At 43.6% G+C, this 19,884-nt stretch overlaps 1 protein-coding gene and 1 non-coding gene across 3 annotated transcripts in view; one reads left to right on the top strand and one right to left on the bottom strand.

Moving 5' to 3' along the window:
- The window catches only part of LOC126273009 (lachesin-like), an 822,715-nt gene that overhangs the window by 589,409 nt on the left and 213,422 nt on the right, over window positions 1-19,884 (top strand). Inside the window, exon 2 of one of the 2 annotated variants that reach the window (XM_049976375.1) lies at window positions 925-990. The exons of the other annotated variant lie outside the window; for it this stretch is intronic. Within the exon in view, the coding sequence (XP_049832332.1) occupies window positions 925-990 (66 nt within the window). The remainder of the gene's footprint in view (window positions 1-924; window positions 991-19,884) is intronic. 2 annotated transcript variants of the gene reach the window in all.
- Window positions 11,301-11,375, bottom strand: Trnaw-cca (transfer RNA tryptophan (anticodon CCA)). Its single transcript has one exon. It is a non-coding gene; the product is annotated as a tRNA-Trp (tRNA).

The raw sequence follows: 19,884 nt of genomic DNA, 5'->3' as shown, positions 1-19,884 counted from the left end.
ACACACACACACACACACACAGAGAGACAGAGAGAGACAGACATAGAGAGAGAGAGAGGCAGGAGAGAACTTTTTTTAAATGAGTGCAATTTCAGTTATCCTTTTGTCCTTGATACTTCGTTGTAGAGGGAGCAGGTCGTTACCGACGATAATCATCTTCGATCCGATTTTAAATATCCTAAAAACGTGTTGAAGAAAGACGAATGCAAACTACTAGAACGTAGAGTTTCAAATGCTGGTAAACACATCCAACCAAAGGAGGGAAACCCACAGCAGGATCAACCAATGATCGTAACTCTTAAGAGGATAAGAGATGCTGGGTGTGATCTCCGTTCAACTTCCGCCTCTCAGTGTCGGCTGATGATGGAGACAGGAGGCATATCGGCACGTTACCTATTTCTTGGATTATTGGATTAGAATATCACCCTCAATTGTGACGTCACCGCCAGTGAGTTACAATTCCTAGAGACGTCATCCTACCACAGACAACCTGAATCCTACCAAAAAGGAACCAGACTTAGCAGCCAGCAGTCAGTCATGTCCTGAGGAAGGAGATCGTCTTAATCTTCGAAACTTCAGTTTTAAGTCTGCTTTGAAGCTGTCTGAACACCGAGAAAATTTTATACTAGCTCTGCGCAGCCTGCTTCGGTAGTGGCTCCATAGTATAAAGAATAGTCCTCTTGGTTAATACTTCCGTGGAATATATCCTATGATAGTCACTGCAGTGATCATACTCCACCATTGCGCCACTGCTTTTCTATATTAAATTTTTTTCCTTCCATAGTTACTTGATGAATAACCACCTGTGCTTTATTTGTCTAAGTATCCTCAACGTTCCAAGAAAACTTTTTCTCTTGTCATTTGTTCTTTCATTTATGGGGAAGCACGTATTATCTACATTAAATCAGTCCTTTTCGTTTTCAGGTACTGACTGTAACAGGCTATTTACGGCACTCATCTGTCATGCTGATGTGATGGAACTGAATGAAGGTACTGTAATATGAATTAGTGGTACCATCTAAAATATAGATTATCATTTTTGGCACTGACGTTTTTGTGAACATGAATCAGCTGTAAGAACGCTTCTCTGATAGTGCTGTTGCCCTTGTACCTTTTGCGAGACCGAAATATTAGTCAGCAGATGTTACGTACATAAAACTGAAGTCCTTTAATCTTTATGTCTGACTGCCGCTTTGTTACTGCAATATGTAAGGAAATTAAGATGTATTAACTAGACTAGTTGTGATATAATAAATGGTGTTCTTCATCCATTTCTGTTAGATAAGTCCAAACTCACCTGTCAAATTCTGGTAATTTTTCAGGTATATTTTTCTTAATATTTTGGAATACCACCCACGTGGTCTCTGGTCACCCCTAGCAAGGTAATAATTACAATTCATTCGGAATATTATCCTAATTATCTCTTTCTGTGAAAAATCTTCACAAAAGTGAAAAACCATCTATTGCACAGTAACCAAAATGCAGTACATAGATCACAGAATAACTGCAAGCTTAAGACTGATGATATTGCGACGTTGGTGGAGAAGCTCAGTACATCGCCGCTGTGCTGCTATTCGATTTTATTCGGCGAATCTATACATGAGACCAATAGCAGCCACTCTGTGATACGTTAACGTATCCACACCGTTCCGTATCAGCGTTTATGTGCACCTGAGGGTGCCGTTAAAAAACAAACCCAAGACAGAAAACTGTAAATGTGAGGGCAAAGAGCAAAGCGGGCTTCAGTGTTATCTACAGCGACTACAGTGAGCGAGGACAAGAGGTTGTTTTCCAACAGAGACACACAGCGCCGATCGTCTGCCTGTGCACTTATGTGGAGATATTTTTAGTGCAATAGGAATACAAGAATGTAAGCGGGTAAGAACTAAACCAAAATATAATAACACTGTAACGAGAATGATTGAACTGGTCATCTACATTTAAGTGTCTTATTGTAAATACAGTTGAAAAAGTAACTACAGCTGGCAACTTCGAGCACATCTGAAGCCATATATGCAAACAAGAAATCTGTTGACTTTCTCTTAGTGATATATACGGTCCTGGAATTTCAACAGTATACCTCTCCATCACCTCTTCCGTCTCCAGGCAAATGGAGGGATGGTTCCTTTGAAAGGGCACGGCCCACTTCCTTCCCTAATCCGATGAGACCGATGACATCACAGTTTGGTCTCTTCCTTCAAATAACCTAAACCAGCCTCTTCCGTAGCGTCTTTTACAGGAGCTCTGCAACTTTGTCACGCTTACTAAATCATCTCGTGACGTAACGCAGCAACTTTCGCTGTATCTCCTGTATCTGCTCTATTAATAAAACCTTGTAACGGGCTCAGAATGATGAGTAGTATTTAATTATCTACCGTATTATTGATTTGTAATCCGCTTCTTTCGCGGATGTATTAAATTTCCTTATGGCCTGAAAACAATATAAATATGAATAAGTCAAAATCGAAACCTGTGTTTGAGAGATATGGACTGAATATGAAAAATGGACAGTCATTTGAAGTGCTGCGCCAAAACTTAGTGTGGACCATTGAATTGCCTTGCGTCGATGCAGTAAAACGATATCGTAGGGAGATAACGCAGTATGAAGTAAGAAGTCGTATTCAGCCTGTAGGAGTTCTTATTCAAGAAGTTGACGAAGTGGAGAAGCCAGACAGCACATCTCAAGGCTGAAATTAGGCAATACCAAACATCCCGACATGCTCCTCCAGGATCTGACTAAACAAGAAGTGTGAAACGAATAAAGTGGCAACACCCAGCTGCTGCGGTCTGTTGTCTCTCTGAGGGTTGGGGGTGCTCCCATCAGAGAAGTACTGCCTACCAGCAGACTTTCATAAATATCCCGCGAAATTAGACTCTCTCGCTCAGGTGTAGTCAGATGTTTTCATATGTTTGTCGACGGTGTTTGTGAGTGACCTTGTTGAGGTGTGATGACTACCATCACAGTCTCCATCAGCACTAAGTGAACACTACTATAGAACCAGATGAAGTATTAAGTATCCACTAAGGCAACCGGCTATGCTGGAGACGCCGGCGGAAGTGGCCGTGCGATTCTGGGCGCTACAGTCTGGAGCCGAGCGACCGCTCAGGTCGCAGGTTCGAATCCTGCCTCGGGCATGGATGTGTGTGATGCCGTTAGGTTAGTTAGGTTTCATTAGTTCTAAGTTATAGGCAACTGATGACCTCAGAAGTTAAGTCGCATAGTGCTCAGAGTCATTTGAACCTTTTTTTGTGCTGGAGACTTTACGCAGACGACTCAGCTCTGCTGCGTCTCCCTATGGGTAAATACCTGCTACTGGCAGCCTCTCTACTGGGACACCTGTTCGAGCCCCGGCTGGGGTAGTGGACACGACCTAGCCCCTGTCGCTCCGCACAGGTTCCTGGAGGCTTCCAGCAACACTTACCATCCCCCAGGGTAAGCACACGCCTTCGACGACTTGAGCACAGTCCTCCCCTATGCTTTATTCCGTAGCCTGAGATGCACCAACAGCCTCGACAAGGACGTCATACGTGGGCTGCGGCGTTTTCCAGCTACGGCCCTCCTGCTGCCTCCAGCGGGTGACGAACAGTCCCTCTCACATTGAGTAATGTTCACTGCAAGCTTAGTCCGCCCCCGGTAGCTGAGTGGTCCGCGTGACAGACTGTTAATCCTAAGGCCCCGGGATCGACTCCCGGCTGGGTTGGAGATTTTCTCCGCTCAGGGACTGGCTGTTGTGTTGTCCTAATCATCATCATTTCATCCTCTTCGACGAGCAGGTATCCGAAGTGGCGTCAACTCGAAAGACCTGCACCAGGCGAACGGTCTACCCGACGGGAGGCCCTAGCCACACGACATTTCATTTTTTCACTGCAAGCTTATCTGCCGGCGGTGCGACGGCGCCCGTGCAGGCTCGGTCGTCTGCTAGCTGCCTGCCACGCACAGAGCTCTGCATGCTTAACGTGAAAGGTGCAGAGCAAGTTTATTGTCAGGCCTTGTAAGGTTCCACGAGTGCCACCTGCGCTGGCCAATAAGAAGTCCAATTTGTCATCAAACTTCAAATCCTCCTGGACGCGAACTCTTAACCGGTTAATCCTACGGACCAAACACAATGTGACGTGACTGCCTGTCAGTCTGTGACATTTGTCAAATGTTTGTAAAGAAACTATTAGGTGCAAGATTTTGATTGTTGCACACCTTATGTATTCATGTGTCACTTTCATGATGAACTGCCTATTATTTCGTTGATGGTTACAATTATTGAGATATTTTGGTATTAGGTAAACTACTGCAAGAAGGTCTTAAGGTTTTCAATGAAAATAATGTACGTGGTTAAATACACTATATGATCAAAAGTATCAGGACACGTGCTGGAAATGACTTAAAAGTTCGTGAACCGCCCACCAACCGGTAATGCTGGAATTCAGTATTGTGTATGCCCACCTTTAGCCTTGATAACAGATTCTACTCTCGCAGGCATACGTTCAATCTGGTGCTGAAAGGTTTCTTGGGGAATGGCAGCCCATTCTGCTAGGATTGCTGCACTGAGGAGAGATATCGATGTCTGTTGGTGAGTCCTGGCACGAAGTTGGCGTTCCAAAACACCCCAAAGGTGTTCTATAGCATTCAAGTCAGGACTCTGTGTAGGACAGTCCATTACATGGATGTTATTGGCGTTCAACCTCTCCGCCACAGGTGCTCGATCGTGATGAAAGATGCAATCGTCATCCTCGAATTTCCCTTCAACAGAGGGAAGCAGGAAGGTGCTTAAAACATGAATGTAGGCCTGTGCTGTGACAGGGCCACGCAAACCAACAAGGGGTGCAAGCCCCCTCCAAGAAAAGCACGACCACACCATAACACTACCGCCTCCGAATTCTACTGTTGGCACTACACAGGCTGGCAGATGACGTTCTCCGGGCATTTGCCATACCCATACCCTGCCGTGGGATGACCACATTGTGTAGCGTGATTCATCACTCTGCACAACGTATTTCAACTGTTCAGTCGCCAATGTTTAAGCTCCTTACACCAAAAGAAGCTTCGTTTGGCATTTACTGGTGTGATGTGTGGCTTAAGAGCTGCCGCTCGACCATGAACTCCAACTTTTCTCACCTCCTGCCTAACTGTCATAATACTTGCAGTGGATCCTTATGCAGTTGGGAATTCCTGTGTCATGATCTGGATGGATGTCAACCTACTAAATATTACGACCCTCTTCTACTGTCGGCGCTCTCTGTCAGGCGACAGGCGAGATTGGCGTGTACGCTTTTGTGCTGTACGTGTCCCTTCTCGTTTTCACTTCACTGTCACATCGGAAACAGTGGACATAGGGATGTTTAGGAGTGTGGAAAATTCTCGAACAGACATATGACACAAGTGACACCCAATTACCTGTCCACGTTCGAAGTCCATGATTTTCGCAGAGCGACCCATTCTCTTCGCTCACAAAGTCTAATGACTACTGAGGCCACTAATATCGACTACCTGGCAGTAGGTCACAGCACAATGCACGTAATAAAAGGAACGTATGTTTTGGGGGGTGTCGGGATACTTTTGATCACATAGTGTATCACGCTAGATATGGAAGTTTCGTATATTAATCGACAGAAGAGAAACTAGTGCACGAATAGTGTGGAGGACTTATGGTGAAATAAATAATGACTTAAGTCGTGCCCAGGAATCTAAAAAGGGAAGTTTGTAGTTGTTGGATTTATGGCAGTGAGGAAGAAATGTTAATGCGAAAATCAAAAAATTTCTTCGCTGTAGTCCACAACGTAAGAAAAGACGGAATGATTGACATAATGGAAGGAGAGTGCACTGAACTTGTGAACGTGCGTGAGTGACGTGTGTATACACGGCTGAGGCTTTATCAGCAGAGGCCTTTGTCCACTGTTTACAGCTGCTAACTCTGCTGATACTGCTTTCCCCCTACTTCAGGGTTAACAAATTCTGGCCAATAATCGACTACATGTCAAATCATACAGCTCTAATAATCATCCACATACCACCAACTGTTCACAAGACAATTTTCCTACAGCCTTTGTCACGGAACGTCTATGTTAAAGACATTACAGCGACTTAATTAATGCACCGAAAAAAACACAACCGCGACCGATTTTTTAATGTTTTACATCGGAAGGTCTTGGAAAAGAGCAATGTGGTCTGTGGCTAGATCCAAACAAATGAATCACACATCTACACATTATGTGGGATGTTTTCGTTATTTTGTATTGACTGTCGAAACTTGAAAAGCACTCATATTATTTGAGGACGGAAGTTTTTCAATTCCTAATATTCACTGGGCTACACGAACTCATGTGATCCAGGACGTAAACGATACTCATCGGAACGAAGCGTAAAGTATACTCAGCAAAACTATCGTAATGTACGGAAAGTAATTCGACGAGGTGCAAGCAAAGTTGGAGCTAAGCTGCTATAGTAAATCGTTATATTTCTTTCTTGATGTACGGGAATGTGCGGGAAGTTCAGTTAACGGATTTGTAGCTGACATCTGTATCCTAATTTTATTAATGAAATTGATCTTAAATTTAGCTACGTGTAGGTTATCTGTGGTGTATGTATTAAAGATGTGGCACAGTACTGTGTCGCCTTAAAACCGACCATAGTATTAACCGACACGCACATATTCATGGTGATACGTAGTGACACTTCCAAGAATTAATAGCGAATAGTTCACCCAGTTGGATATACAGGTTAGTTATCTTAAACGTTTTAGATCAATAAACCAAGTAATAGATAAAAATTTTGTTTGAAATGGCCTATATGTAATTAGGTTGTATCAAGATAAAATACAGCGGGGTCACAAAATATTTGTGCTTCCAGATAATTCGATACGAACGGGAATGTTGTGCTGGAAACCTGCCTTCGAGTAAACTCAAGTGATATTAACAATGGGGATAATGGAACCAGGCTTTATAGTTTTGAAGAACTTCAGTGTATGGTAATTTAAGACGATATGGCTTTTGCATGGATGAATTTCAGGTTTATTTCAGATTACAAAATAGCTTACGAGGAAGATGCTCATGGTGTATCGAGGAGATAGTGACTTAGAAACATAGGTTTATCATGTCGAAACCTTTAGTTCTCCATATTATTTTCTGTTGATGCATTATACACTTGATAATTAGTTGTTAACAGGAAATTATCTGCAAAATAAACCCAGTAGAAAACTACAGTGGGACTGATACTCGGTTCATGCAAGCTCGAATGAAGTCCTACACTCATTCACACATTCAGGTCTTGGAATCAATTATCCCAACGCCAAGCCACAAAACGTAAATTCCCTCCGTCCTCCACCTGTTGTGGCAAAGCTTCTTCATTTTCTTTAGCCGATTTTATGTCCTAACTTCATTACTTTATGATTTCTGCCAGGGAATTACCTAGGGAACCGTTAAAGGAAACAACCTCACACAACGATATGTCACTGCTTATTATCTAATAACAGCGTCGTCTTGAACGAATATTTTTGTACGTTCCCTGCTCATCATCTCCTGGCGAACTGTGTGGTGCCTGTAGTATATGATCTTATAGATATTCTTAACAGAAATTCTGTCCCATCAAGGGAGGGTCAAGAGGGCAACTTGAGAGGTTCCAGAATTTTGTGACCCAGCCCACTACCGCACTTCCTACTACCAATTGGGTCAAATGTGGGATAGCTATCATTCCCCCCTCTGTCACAGAGAAATATCTGTTATCTTACTGTCTAAAATATACTTAAGAGTAGAAGGATTAGAGGCCCCTATGTTGCGCCGTATGTCACCCTCGTAGCCTTGATGAAGGACATACCACATCGCGGAACTTACTCACTGAAACTCCTAATGCGTTGGAGAGAGTATCGGCTCACGACACCTCAAAAGGCAAATAAGCTGATGCACATTACTAGAATGTTTGTTCCTGTGACAGAGTGCAGTAGAATGCTCATGGTTCCTGAGAGTCATCAGAATGAGCACGTTCCGCTGAAGAACGTTAGTAGACGATTTTTAAAGTACTTTTTGTCGAATACTGTCCTAACCGCTAGTGCCATTAAAAGTACTTTTAACAGGAATGTAGCAGTGTTTGCGATTATCATTGAGTGCAGAAGACTTTATTATGTGGCAGGTAGCTAGGGAAATAGGTAGATAATGATATTGTGGCAGTTTTGTCGAAATATTAATAGGCGAAGGGGAGAGGGTGGATTACGAATGCCCATTAAACGTGTATCTCACACAGCAAGACTGGCATCATCACGGCGTTGAGAGTACTGCGCATACCAAATTTTAACACCATTACAAGAACAATCACATTAAGAGAAATTTGTTACCATCGGATGTAACCGAAAGAGTTAGGAAGTTATTTGTGAAGATTTTTTCCAGGACAGTATCCTTAGCCTGAAATAAAACGTACGTGGCAAACAGTTCAGGCAAAAACAGAGTAGATTTAGAAATTCGGTGCCACAGAAGGACGCTGAAGATTCGTAGAGTAGGCAGGAACAATAATGAAGAGACTGAAAATCGAACTGAGGGCAAGAAGAATATATTGGTCAACTTCACTTAAAATTCTTTATCTATGCTGATGATGTAGCCATTGCATGCCAATCTAGATCAATCAAACAGATTGAGAGAAACCTAACAGGTGCCTGAGAAGTACTAACTGAATATTATAACGGGAACCAGCTTCGACCTAGTCCAGCAAAGTCGCAGACTTGTTTATTTCATCTAAACAACAAGGAAACAAAGAGGGAATTACAATTGGAATGGAACTCAGTTAAACTTCAACACTGCCCAAACCCAGTTTATCTTGGAGTCACGTTAGATCTAACATTGTCTTACAAGAAACACGTAGAAGAAACTAGAGCGAAAGTCAACACACGGAACGCCATAATCCGTGAACTTACCAACTCACACAGGGGAGCAAACCCTGAAATTCTACTTGCAACATCCCTGGCATTGTGCTTAGCTCCAGCTGAATATGCATGTCCCGTATGGAGAAGATCGACACATGCTCAGAAGCTGGACGCAGCACTGAATGACTCATGTCGATTAATCACGGGATGCCTAAAGCCTACAAACCGTGATCTCCTTTATATGTGTTCTGGAATAGCCCCCCCCCCCCCCCCCCCCCCCGCAGATCAGACGGCAAACGTTGGCGATGGCCGAACGAAGCAGGCAGTGCGAAGATAGAAGACATCCCCTGTACGCACATCAGCCAGCGGAGGCAAGACTTAAATCTAGGAAAGACTTCATAAAAGTTGAACGTCCCTTAACCGAAAGTCAGTCTACAACTAGAGAATCAATGTGCAAACAGAAATTGGATAAAGGCAGTCTGAAAAGTTGGAACATTAAAGAAAAACTTCCTGCTGGATCACAATTGGAATGGAGAGTCTGGAAGAGCCTAAATACACTTAGATGTCAAATGGGAAGATCACAAGATAACCTGATCAAGTGGGGATACGCCGAAGAAGAGCCCTGCCAATGTGGAGGAAAACAATCGATGACACACCTGCTGACCTGTCCATCTTTCAACTTCATAAAAGTTGAACGTCCCTTAACCGAAAGTCAGTCTACAACTAGAGAATCAATGTGCAAACAGACATTGGATAAAGGCAGTCTGAAAAGTTGGAACATTAAAGAAAAACTTCCTGCTGGATCACAATTGGAATGGAGAGTCTGGAAGAGCCTAAATACACTTAGATGTCAAATGAGAGATCACAAGATAACCTGATCAAGTGGGGATACGCCGAAGAAGAGCCCTGCCAATGTGGAGGAAAACAATCCATGACACACCTGCTGACCTATCCATCTTTGCTGGCCCCATGCTCTTTCCAAGACCTGTGGTTGGCCAACGACGCTGCAGTGTGCCGAACACTGGAGAGAGGTATGAGCCTTGCTTTAGACAATAATGACGACTTACAATATGTGAAGATCATGAATGTATATGTGAATGTATAACTATCATTTACTTGTATTTGTAATCTAGTATATATAGCGTATTAATTAATTACAGATGTAGCTCAGACACGATTAAATAAATAAACTTTTAGTAAGACATGTCAAAGGACAATTTCCTCTGCATCACGTAATAATCGGTTTTCTAATGGTGAAAAATGGTAGGGGGGGAGGGGGGGAGTGGAGAATGTTATAGAAGGGGACCAAGGCTTCGCTACAGGAAGTAAGTTAAAATGGATATACTGTAGGCTGCTATTATAATACAGAGAAAAGACAGGGCGGACTAATGTGGAGAAATATGTCAAATCAGACATCTGACTGGTGAACCCTACAGCATGAAATAGTATTCAGAAACGTTAAGACGTGGGATGCAAAAGCACTACGAAGGAACGTCTTCCACATGCTACAAACGTACCTTATAACTGATTTAAATCGATTCTTCCATTATTTCTTTCTTTTTTGAGTCATCAGCCTTCTTGCTGGTTTGATACGGCTCACCACGAAGTCCTCTTTTCTTTTAACCTTTTGTCCTAGATTGGCACTTGGAACACTATTGTTACTATAACAATAACATAAAGAGAAATTTGTTACCATCGCATGTAACCGAAAGAGTTAGGAAGTTATTTGTGTAGATTTTAGTCTGGACCATATTTGTTGGATGGAATATATGTTGGATGTATTCCAATATCCGGCAAGCTCTCCATTTTTCATCCTATAAAGTTTTTAACCTCTACAGTTCCCTCTAGTAGCATTGGAGCCTTAATAGATGTTCTGTCATCCTATCCCTTTCTGACAGTTTTTTCTATACTTTCTTTTTCTCCCCGATTCTGCAGAGAACCCTTATCATTCCTTGCCGTATAAAGTGTACCTCATTTTCAACATTCTTCTGTAGCATCACATCTCAATTGTTTCAATTCTTCTCTGTTCCGGTTTTCCCACTGTCCGTGCTTCACTAACATACACTGCTGTGCTCTAATCGCACATATGCAGAAATTTCTCCCTCAACTAATACGTATGTTTGATAGTACAGACTTCTCTTGGACAGGTATGCCCTTTTTGACAATGTTGCTCTTCTTTATATGTGCTTGTTGCTCGGTCCATTGTGGGGTATTTTGGTGCCTAGCTAGCAAAAGTCTTTAGCTCCATTAACTTCGGGAATCCCAATTATGATGTTATGTTTCTCACAATTCTCATTTAAGCTACTTCTCATAACATCGGTCTTTGTTCAGTTTACTCCCAATCCGTAATGTGTACTCGTTCGACAGTTCATCCCATTCATTAGACCTTGTAAGTCGTCACTTACACTAAGGACAGCCATGTCATCATTGATATTAAGCTTCCTGGCAGATTAAAAGTGTGTGCCCGACCGAGACTCGAACTCGGGACCTTTGCCTTTGGCGGGCAAGTGCTCTACCAACTGAGCTACCGAAGCACGACTCACGTCCGGTACTCACAGTTTTACTTCTGCAAGTACCGGACGTGAGTCGTGCTTCGGTAGTTCAGTTGGTAGAGCACTTGCCCGCGAAAGGCAAAGGTCCCGAGTTCGAGTCTCGGTCGGGTACACAGTTTTAATCTGCCAGGAAGTTTCATATCAGCGCACACTCCGCTGCAGAGTGAAAATCTCATTCTGGAATCATTGATATTCTTTCACCTTGAACATTGATCTCCTCTTTATCATTTCATTTATTTCCGTCATTGCTCCTTCGAGGTGGAGATTGAACAACAGGGGTGAAAGATTATACTCCTGTTTTACACCCCTTTTAATCCAAACACTACGTTCTTGATCTTTTAGTCTTTCTCCACATCAATTCTTGTACATATTGTATATTGCACGTCTTTCCCTGTAGCTTACCGATATTTTCTAAGAAGTTCGAACATCTTACACTATTTTTTATTCTCGAGAGCTTCTTCCAATTCTACGAGTTACAGTTACGTGACTTTATTCTTTCTCAGTCTCGCTTCCATTAGCAACCGCAGTCTCAGAATCTCCTCACTGGTGCCTTTACCTTCATTTCTGTTCTGTTCTGGTCTTCTGTAACCATATTCTACTGTGCAGTATTGAGTAGATAAATTGGAATATGACATAAGTTATGTTCTCGCGTTTTCCTCTTTCCTACCGTAACAGTAAACACCATATACGTCTCACAGAACAGATGTCTGTGAATGCAGACAGACCTATGGTTGGGCGATTACAGCGCTGGGTGTGGCCGGTGTTCTGCACGGGTGGGCGCCGCAGCAGAGAGAGCAGCTTCGGCCGGTGCGCACAGTGGCTGAACAATTGCCAGTGGCCGGTCTGTATCAGGCGACCCGACAGCCGCCGCGCCACGCCGCTCAGCGCACCGGTTTATCGCCGCTCGCTTTCCGCCCCACCAGCAGCAGTAGCAGTAGCAACGGGGACGATGCGCCCTTCCTGGCCTGGAATTATCGCCTTCGTGCCGACTGAGAATGGACAAAGGGACGACACAGGATGAATAACGGGCATCCGCGGTGCGGCCTGCAAGTCGCCATCTGTTAAACGAAAAATCGACTGACTCAATCCGGTCGGCGTGACGCGAGCGCACCAGAGTACAGCTTTGCGTGACTCGCATGTGGCGTGTCTGGTTGATGGATGTGAGCTGTCTCACTCCTTCTTCCTCCCTCCCTCTCTCCCTCCCTCCCGCCATCCTGCTGTCTCTCCATCTACGTGCGTGTCCACGACTGTGTGTGTGTGTGTGGGGGGGGGGGGGGGGGGGTAAACATAAACGCACGAAATCCCGATGAACTCCTGTGATCATACACATACAGGCACTCACCCACAACAAAACTCCATTCCCCCCACCGCATACATACACTCTGTTATGAATAAACGAAAGAACAAGTGAACAAGTGGAAGGAAGGAGTTGTAAGTTTAATTGTCCGTCGCTGACACAGAAGGCCCGCAAACCTTTCCTTCCCGTCTGGGCAAGCTGTGCAGTTACTAGAGTGCATGTAAAGCTTACTGGGATAGGGTAAATGCTAGCTACAATGAAATCGATAATTGTATTGTAATATTGGCAGTTTAATTTAATATCCCCCACAACTGACAAAATTTACGAAACAAATGTGAATTTTCTTTTTCACCCACACTCTCCTGAGAATGGCACATTAACAATTTGTAATTACGCGCCCCTATTACCGGCAGCTGCGTTGATAAATATTCGGCACCTCGCAAGGATAACTGCCAGGTCAAAAATATTACGTAAGTTGTTGGAAGTGGTTAAGCGTTGGTGAAAATCTCGCTTTTCAGCACACAAAGAGCTCTAACAGCAGAACTCTGCACGGAACAAGCGTTAGTGCAGTGTTGCGATACAGACCGTATGCCTCCCTTCGAAGACGATGGCCAAGATGCCGTCTCCAGGTCCGTACCACTCGATGGCTGAAAGTGAAGTTCACTCCTTCCACAATTTTCCCGTCTCCCCTCGTATGAAAACGCGGCGCAAGGATACTCAGTTTCGGCCAATGTGGAACGCTCTATCATCGCCGAAATCCCTACAAAGACATTTCTGAGATCTACCCAATGATCGAGTAGGCCATAACGCTCCTAGGTAAAAGAAATTCTCGTCTTCGCCACGTGTTTCCCAGCACAGGTGGCTCCGGATGCTGGGCTACCCCCAAAAGCGCTGTATTGTCCCGTGTTTCCGGTGACCGCTACCTGCCACCTACAGCGGCCTGGCGAGCTACGGCCATCTGCAGACTTTATATTCCACAATTCTCAACTTCCGACGCTTTTCACCAACACTTTAAGTTAGTGGATCAATCATGCAGACATGCAGGGAATACTGCAAGAGAGTGCCTCATATTTATCATAATTCAAAATTCATGATTTGATGCCCTTGCCAGTCCCTTTATTATTAATACTTATGTCGGTAAGCTAACGTGTAAGTGCCCATGTCGTGGGTGTTACCGAGTCTACGGTAGGTCGCCACCCGTTGTCCGGGTGAAACCTCACAAAACTTTGATCTCAACCGGGCGATTGCCCTTACTTTTATTTCTAGAACAATGTTATCAGTTACCGCTGACGAAAATGAAACAATAGTGTGTCTGAGAATGAATTTATTGTGTGTTTTTGGGATGTTTTCGTAGGTCAATGGACGAATGCCGGAGCTGGAAACCCCTTCACAAATATTCCTAATAGTGAATCCCCTTTTAACCCACTTTCAGCCAGTAGGGATATCTCGTTTAAAAGACCAAAGTTCGCCAACACAATTGCGGTTACAGAGGCTCAGATTCAAGTAGAGCTGCAGAATAACCTAAGAAAGCAGCTTCACTGTTAAAAACAAATTAATAATTGAAACATGAGTTGTTAAAGCCATTTACGCTCTCTTCAAACTGTGTCAGAGTATCCACAGAAGTTAGTCACCCTTCGCGTTTCCTCAGAACAGCCATTGTGATTTATACGTTACCAACACTTCTCCTATATATTATATTCGAACATTAAGTTATTGCGGAATTTATACTTGTTTTTTTTCTGTCAGAATTGTCACTTCGTACCGCATTACTTTTGTCCTTCGAAAATCAAGTGTGATCTCTAGGCTTAGGTTCCTTAATTTTTTGGAATTACATTTTATAGGAACCGGACACCCAGCTGCCGCTCATGTTATAGAAAAATCTCGGTGTGTTCCACGAAACTTCCATGTTGACACTTCTGGGTTTCGTGCCAAATACGTGTCACCTCGACCAAGGTCGCGCTTCCCCATGTCAACCTTTGACCGAGCTATGAATGGCTTTGCTTGTTAAGAGCGAAAACCAAATGGTTTGCCACATGTCCCTCTACATAGTGATGTGTTGAGCATTGCAGTCGAACAGTGTGCACACTATACTACCCGTCACGAAAACAGACTGTTCAATATTACTTTCTCACAGAAGTGCTAATTATTTATAACTTCCAGTGTTAGTAAAAATTACGAGAAAAGTATTAGAAACCTTTTTTTCACAGGTATGGGACAGAGTACTTTGGAAAAGAAAATACTTGCTACTAGTAACATGAAATTTTCAAGAGTAACATTTTTCACTTCAGTCCGTGAAGAAACACATACACCAATATATTTGTATTGAAAGAAAATATGTGGACTTTTCGCCAGTTTATAGATGGATGTGATACATATTTTATACTGCAAACATAAAAATATTCCAGGATAAAAAACGAAATACCGTAAGAGGTAAGAAAACGATTTGCTTGCGCAACGAAAATGTCGTCACTGATGACTCCACATCTACGTTGAACCTTCTAACGAGAATGTTGCTGAGAAAACGACAAAATCAATTTTGGTAGTACTGAAATATCATCAGCGAATCTTGTTACCTAGGGAGAGACGCAATGTATTAGCAAGAAACACTGTGCACGACAGCACGCGGATATTTGGATACCGTCGTCAGGGTTTTTGTTCCGACGGGCTACCTTAATACGACCGAGAATATTCCATTTCTCTCCATTTGTAGCCGTTTCTGACTATTCATCACTGCACGCACCACCCAAAACGTCGATATAATTATGCAACAGAAACGTAGCTGTACGTACTTTATAGTTACTAAGTATATTTAGGTTAAAAAAATGGTTCAAATGGCTCTGAGCACTATGCGACTTACCTGCTGAGGTCATTAGTCCCCGAGAAAGTAGAACTACTTAAACCTAACTAACCTAAGGACAACACACATAACCATGCCCGAGGCAGGATTCGAACCTGCGACTGCGGTCGCGGTCGTGCGGTTCCAGACTGTAGCGCCTAGAACCACTCGGCCACCCCGGTCGGCTTCCTGCACAACCCCCCAGACGCCATTTCTCAGCAAGACAATGTACGAACAGGTGCCATCTCGGTGTCTCAGGATATCAGAATTTAGCCTTATCCCGCGAGATCAGCAGACTCGTCGCCAATCGAAAATGTCTAGGGTATGTTGAATCGACGGGTGCAGCACAGTCAGCCGATGCCAAACACCACAGATGAACTTGGGAACGAGATGAACGCAATATGGGTCGCTATACTATAGTATGTCATTTGTACCTTATACGGAGTGTTATAAAAAGGTACGGGCAAAATTTCAGGATACATGCATCACACACAAATAAAGAAAAGATGTTATGTGGACATGGGTCCGGAAACGCTTAATTTTCATGTTAGACCTCATTTTAGTTTCGTCAGTATCTACTGTACTTCCTCGATTCACCACCAGTTGGCCCAATTGAAGGAAGATAATGTTGACTTCGGTGCTTGTGTTGACATGCGACTCATTGCTCTACAGTACTAGCACATCAGTACGTAGCATCAACAGGTTAGTGTTCATCACGAAGGTGGTTTTGCAGTCAGTGCAATGTTTACAAATGCGGAGTTGGCAGATTCCCATTTGATGTATGGATTAGCCCGGGGCAATAGCCGTGGCGCGGTACGTTTGTATCGAGGCAGATTTTCAGAACGTAGGTGTCCCTACAGGAAGACGTTCCAAGCAATTGATCGGCGTCTTAGAGAGCACGGAACATTCCAGCCTATGACTCGCGACTGCGGAAGACCTAGAACGACGAGGACACCTGCAATGGACGAAGCAATTCTTCGTGCAGTTGACAATAACCCTAATGTCAGCGTCAGAGAAGTTGCTGCTGTACAAGGTAACGTTGACCACGTCACTGTATGGAGAATGCCACGGGAGAACCAGTTGTTTCCGTACCATGTACAGCGTGTGCAGGCACTATCAGCAGCTGATTGGCCTCCACGGGAAAACTTCTGCCAATGGTTCACCCAACTATGTGTCAATCCTCATTTCAGTGCAAATGTTCTCATTACGGATTAGGCTTCATTCCAACGTGATCAATTGTAAATTTTCACAATCGACATGTGTGGGCTGACGAGAATCTGCACGCAATTGTGCAATCACGTCATCAACACAGATTTTCTGTGAACGTTTGGGCAGGCATTGGTTGGTGAGGTCTTGATTGGGCCGCATGTTCTACCACCTACGCTCAGTGGAGCAAGTTATCATGATTTAATACCGTATACTGTACCTGTGCTGCTAGAACATGTGCCTTTACAAATACGACACAACATGTGGTTCATGCACGATGGAGCTCCTGCACATTTCAGTCTAAGTGTTCGTACGCTTCCCAACAACAGATTCGGTGACCGATGGATTGGTAGAGGCGCACCAATTCCATAGCCTCTACGCTCATCTACATCTACATCTACATCTACATGACTACTCTGCAATTCACATTTAAGTGCTTGGCAGAGGGTTCATCGAACCACAATCATACTATCTCTCTACTATTCCACTCCCGAACAGCGAGCGGGAAAAACGAACACCTAAACCTTTCTGTTCGAGCTCTGATTTCTCTTATTTTATTTTGATGATCATTCCTACCTATGTAGGTTGGGCTCAACAAAATATTTTCGCATTCGGAAGAGAAAGTTGGTGACTGAAATTTCGTAAAAAGCTCTCGCCGCGACGAAAAACGTCTATGCTGTAATGACTTCCATCCCAACTCGTGTATCATATCTGCCACACTCTCTCCCCTATAACGCGATAATACAAAACGAGCTGCCCTTCTTTGCACCCTCTCGATGTCCTCCGTCAATCCCACCTGGTAAGGATCCCACACCGCGCAGCAATATTCTAACAGAGGACGAACGAGTGTAGTGTAAGCTGTCTCTTTAGTGGACTTGTTGCATCTTCTAAGTGACCTGCCAATGAAACGCAACCTTTGGCTCGCCTTCCCGACAATATTATCTATGTGGTCCTTCCAACTGAAGTTGTTCGTAATTTTAACACCCAGGTACTTAGTTGAATTGACAGCCTTGAGAATTGTACTATTTATCGAGTAATCGAATTCCAACGGATTTCTTTTAGAACTCATGTGGATCATCTCACACTTTTCGTTATTTAGCGTCAACTGCCACCTGACACACCATACAGCAATCTTTTCTAAATCGCTTTGCAGCTGATACTGGTCTTCGGATGACCTTACTAGACGGTAAATTACAGCATCATCTGCGAACAGTCTAAGAGAACTGCTCAGATTGTCACCCAGGTCATTTATATAGATCAGGAACAGTAGAGGTCCCAGGACGCTTCCCTGGGGAACACCTGATATCACTTCAGTTTTACTCGATGATTTGCCGTCTATTACTACGAACTGCGACCTTCCTGACAGGAAATCACGAATCCAGTCGCACAACTGAGACGATACACCATAGCTCCGCAGCTTGATTAGAAGTCGCTTGTGAGGAACGGTGTCAAAAGCTTTCCGGAAATCTAGAAATACGGAATCAACTTGAGATCCCCTGTCGATAGCGGCCATTACTTCGTGCGAATAAAGAGCTAGCTGCGTTGCACAAGAGCGATGTTTTCTGAAGCCATGCTGATTACGTGTCAATAGATCGTTCCCTTCGAGGTGATTCATAATGTTTGAATACAGTATATGCTCCAAAACCCTACTGCAAACCGACGTCAATGATATAGGTCTGTAGTTAAATGGATTACTCCTACTACCCTTCTTGAACACTGGTGCGACCTGCGCAATTTTTCAATCTGTAGGTACAGATCTATCGGTGAGCGAGCGGTTGTATATGAGTGCTAAGTAGGGAGCTATAGTATCAGCGTAATCTGAAAGGAACCTAATCGGTATACAATCTGGACCTGAAGACTTGCCCGTATCAAGCGATTTGAGTTGCTTCGCAACCCCTAAGGTATCTACTTCTAAGAAACTCATGCTAGCAGATGTTCGTGTTTCAAATTCTGGAATATTCCATTCGTCTTCCCTGGTGAAGGAATTTCGGAAAACTGCGTTCAATAACTCCGCTTTAGCGGCACAGTCGTCGATAACAGTACCATCGGCACTGCGCAGCGAAGGTATTGACTGCGTCTTGCCGCTTCTGTACTTTACATACGACCAGAATTTCTTCGGATTTTCTACCAAATTTCGAGACAATGTTTCGTTGTGGAACCTATTAAAGGCATCTCGCATCGAAGTACGTGCCAAATTTCGCGCGTCTGTAAATTTTAGCCCATCTTCAGGATTTCGCGTTCTTCTGAACTTCGCATGCTTTTTCCGTTGCCTCTGCAACAGCGTTCGGACCTTTTTTGTGTACCACGGGGGATCCGTTCCATCTCTTACCAATTTATGAGGTATGAATATCTCAATTGCTGTTGCTACTATATCTGACCTCAACCCTCTTGACTTTCACTATGGGGGCATTTGAAAGCTCTTGTCTACGCGACCCCGGTATCTAATGTAGAGACTCTTCATGCTCGTATTGTAGGCCGCTGTGATACAATAAGCCATTCTCCAGGGCTGCATCAGCTCATCAGGGTTTCCATGCGACGGAGGGTGGATGCATGTATCCTCGCTAACGGAGGACATTTTGAACATTTCCTGTAACAAAGTGTTTGCAGTCACGCTGGTACGTTCTGTTGCTTTGTGTTTCCATCCCATGATTAATGTGATTTGAAGAGAAGTAATATAATGAGCTCTAACATGGAAAGTAAGCGTTTCCGGACTTATGTCCACATAAGGTGTTTTATTCTTTGTGTGTGAGGAATGTTTCCTGAAAGTTTGGCCGTACCTTTTTGTAACACTCTGTATGCCTGTGTCTACTAGGCAACAACACATTTGGTTGAACGAGGTGACTGAAATGTTAATCTTTTCTACAGATCATACTAAAGTACATATTCTGTGAATATTAACGTCCTGCTGGCTCTAGCTGTTCGAAGTGTTCTGTTTCTTCTGAACATAAGTGTTAATTTCCATCTCAGAAATTTATTGCCTTGCACCTGGATGTTGTAGAAACTGTAATGGATAAAGGCAGCTATCTGGTACGAAATGCAGCTTGGGCACAATGATCCCACAGTAGCAAGACTCACAGCTACTAACTAAGTGCCACGCTTCACTACCCAACGAATAGGTCCTCTATGCATTAGTAAATCAAAATTTTCCTCCAT

This window comes from Schistocerca gregaria, chromosome 5 (assembly GCF_023897955.1).
Source record: "Schistocerca gregaria isolate iqSchGreg1 chromosome 5, iqSchGreg1.2, whole genome shotgun sequence".
In the NCBI taxonomy this organism is placed as follows: domain Eukaryota; kingdom Metazoa; phylum Arthropoda; class Insecta; order Orthoptera; family Acrididae; genus Schistocerca; species Schistocerca gregaria.
The sequence above is the reverse complement of the archived record's forward strand: the minus strand, read 5'-3'. Positions and strand labels throughout refer to the sequence as shown.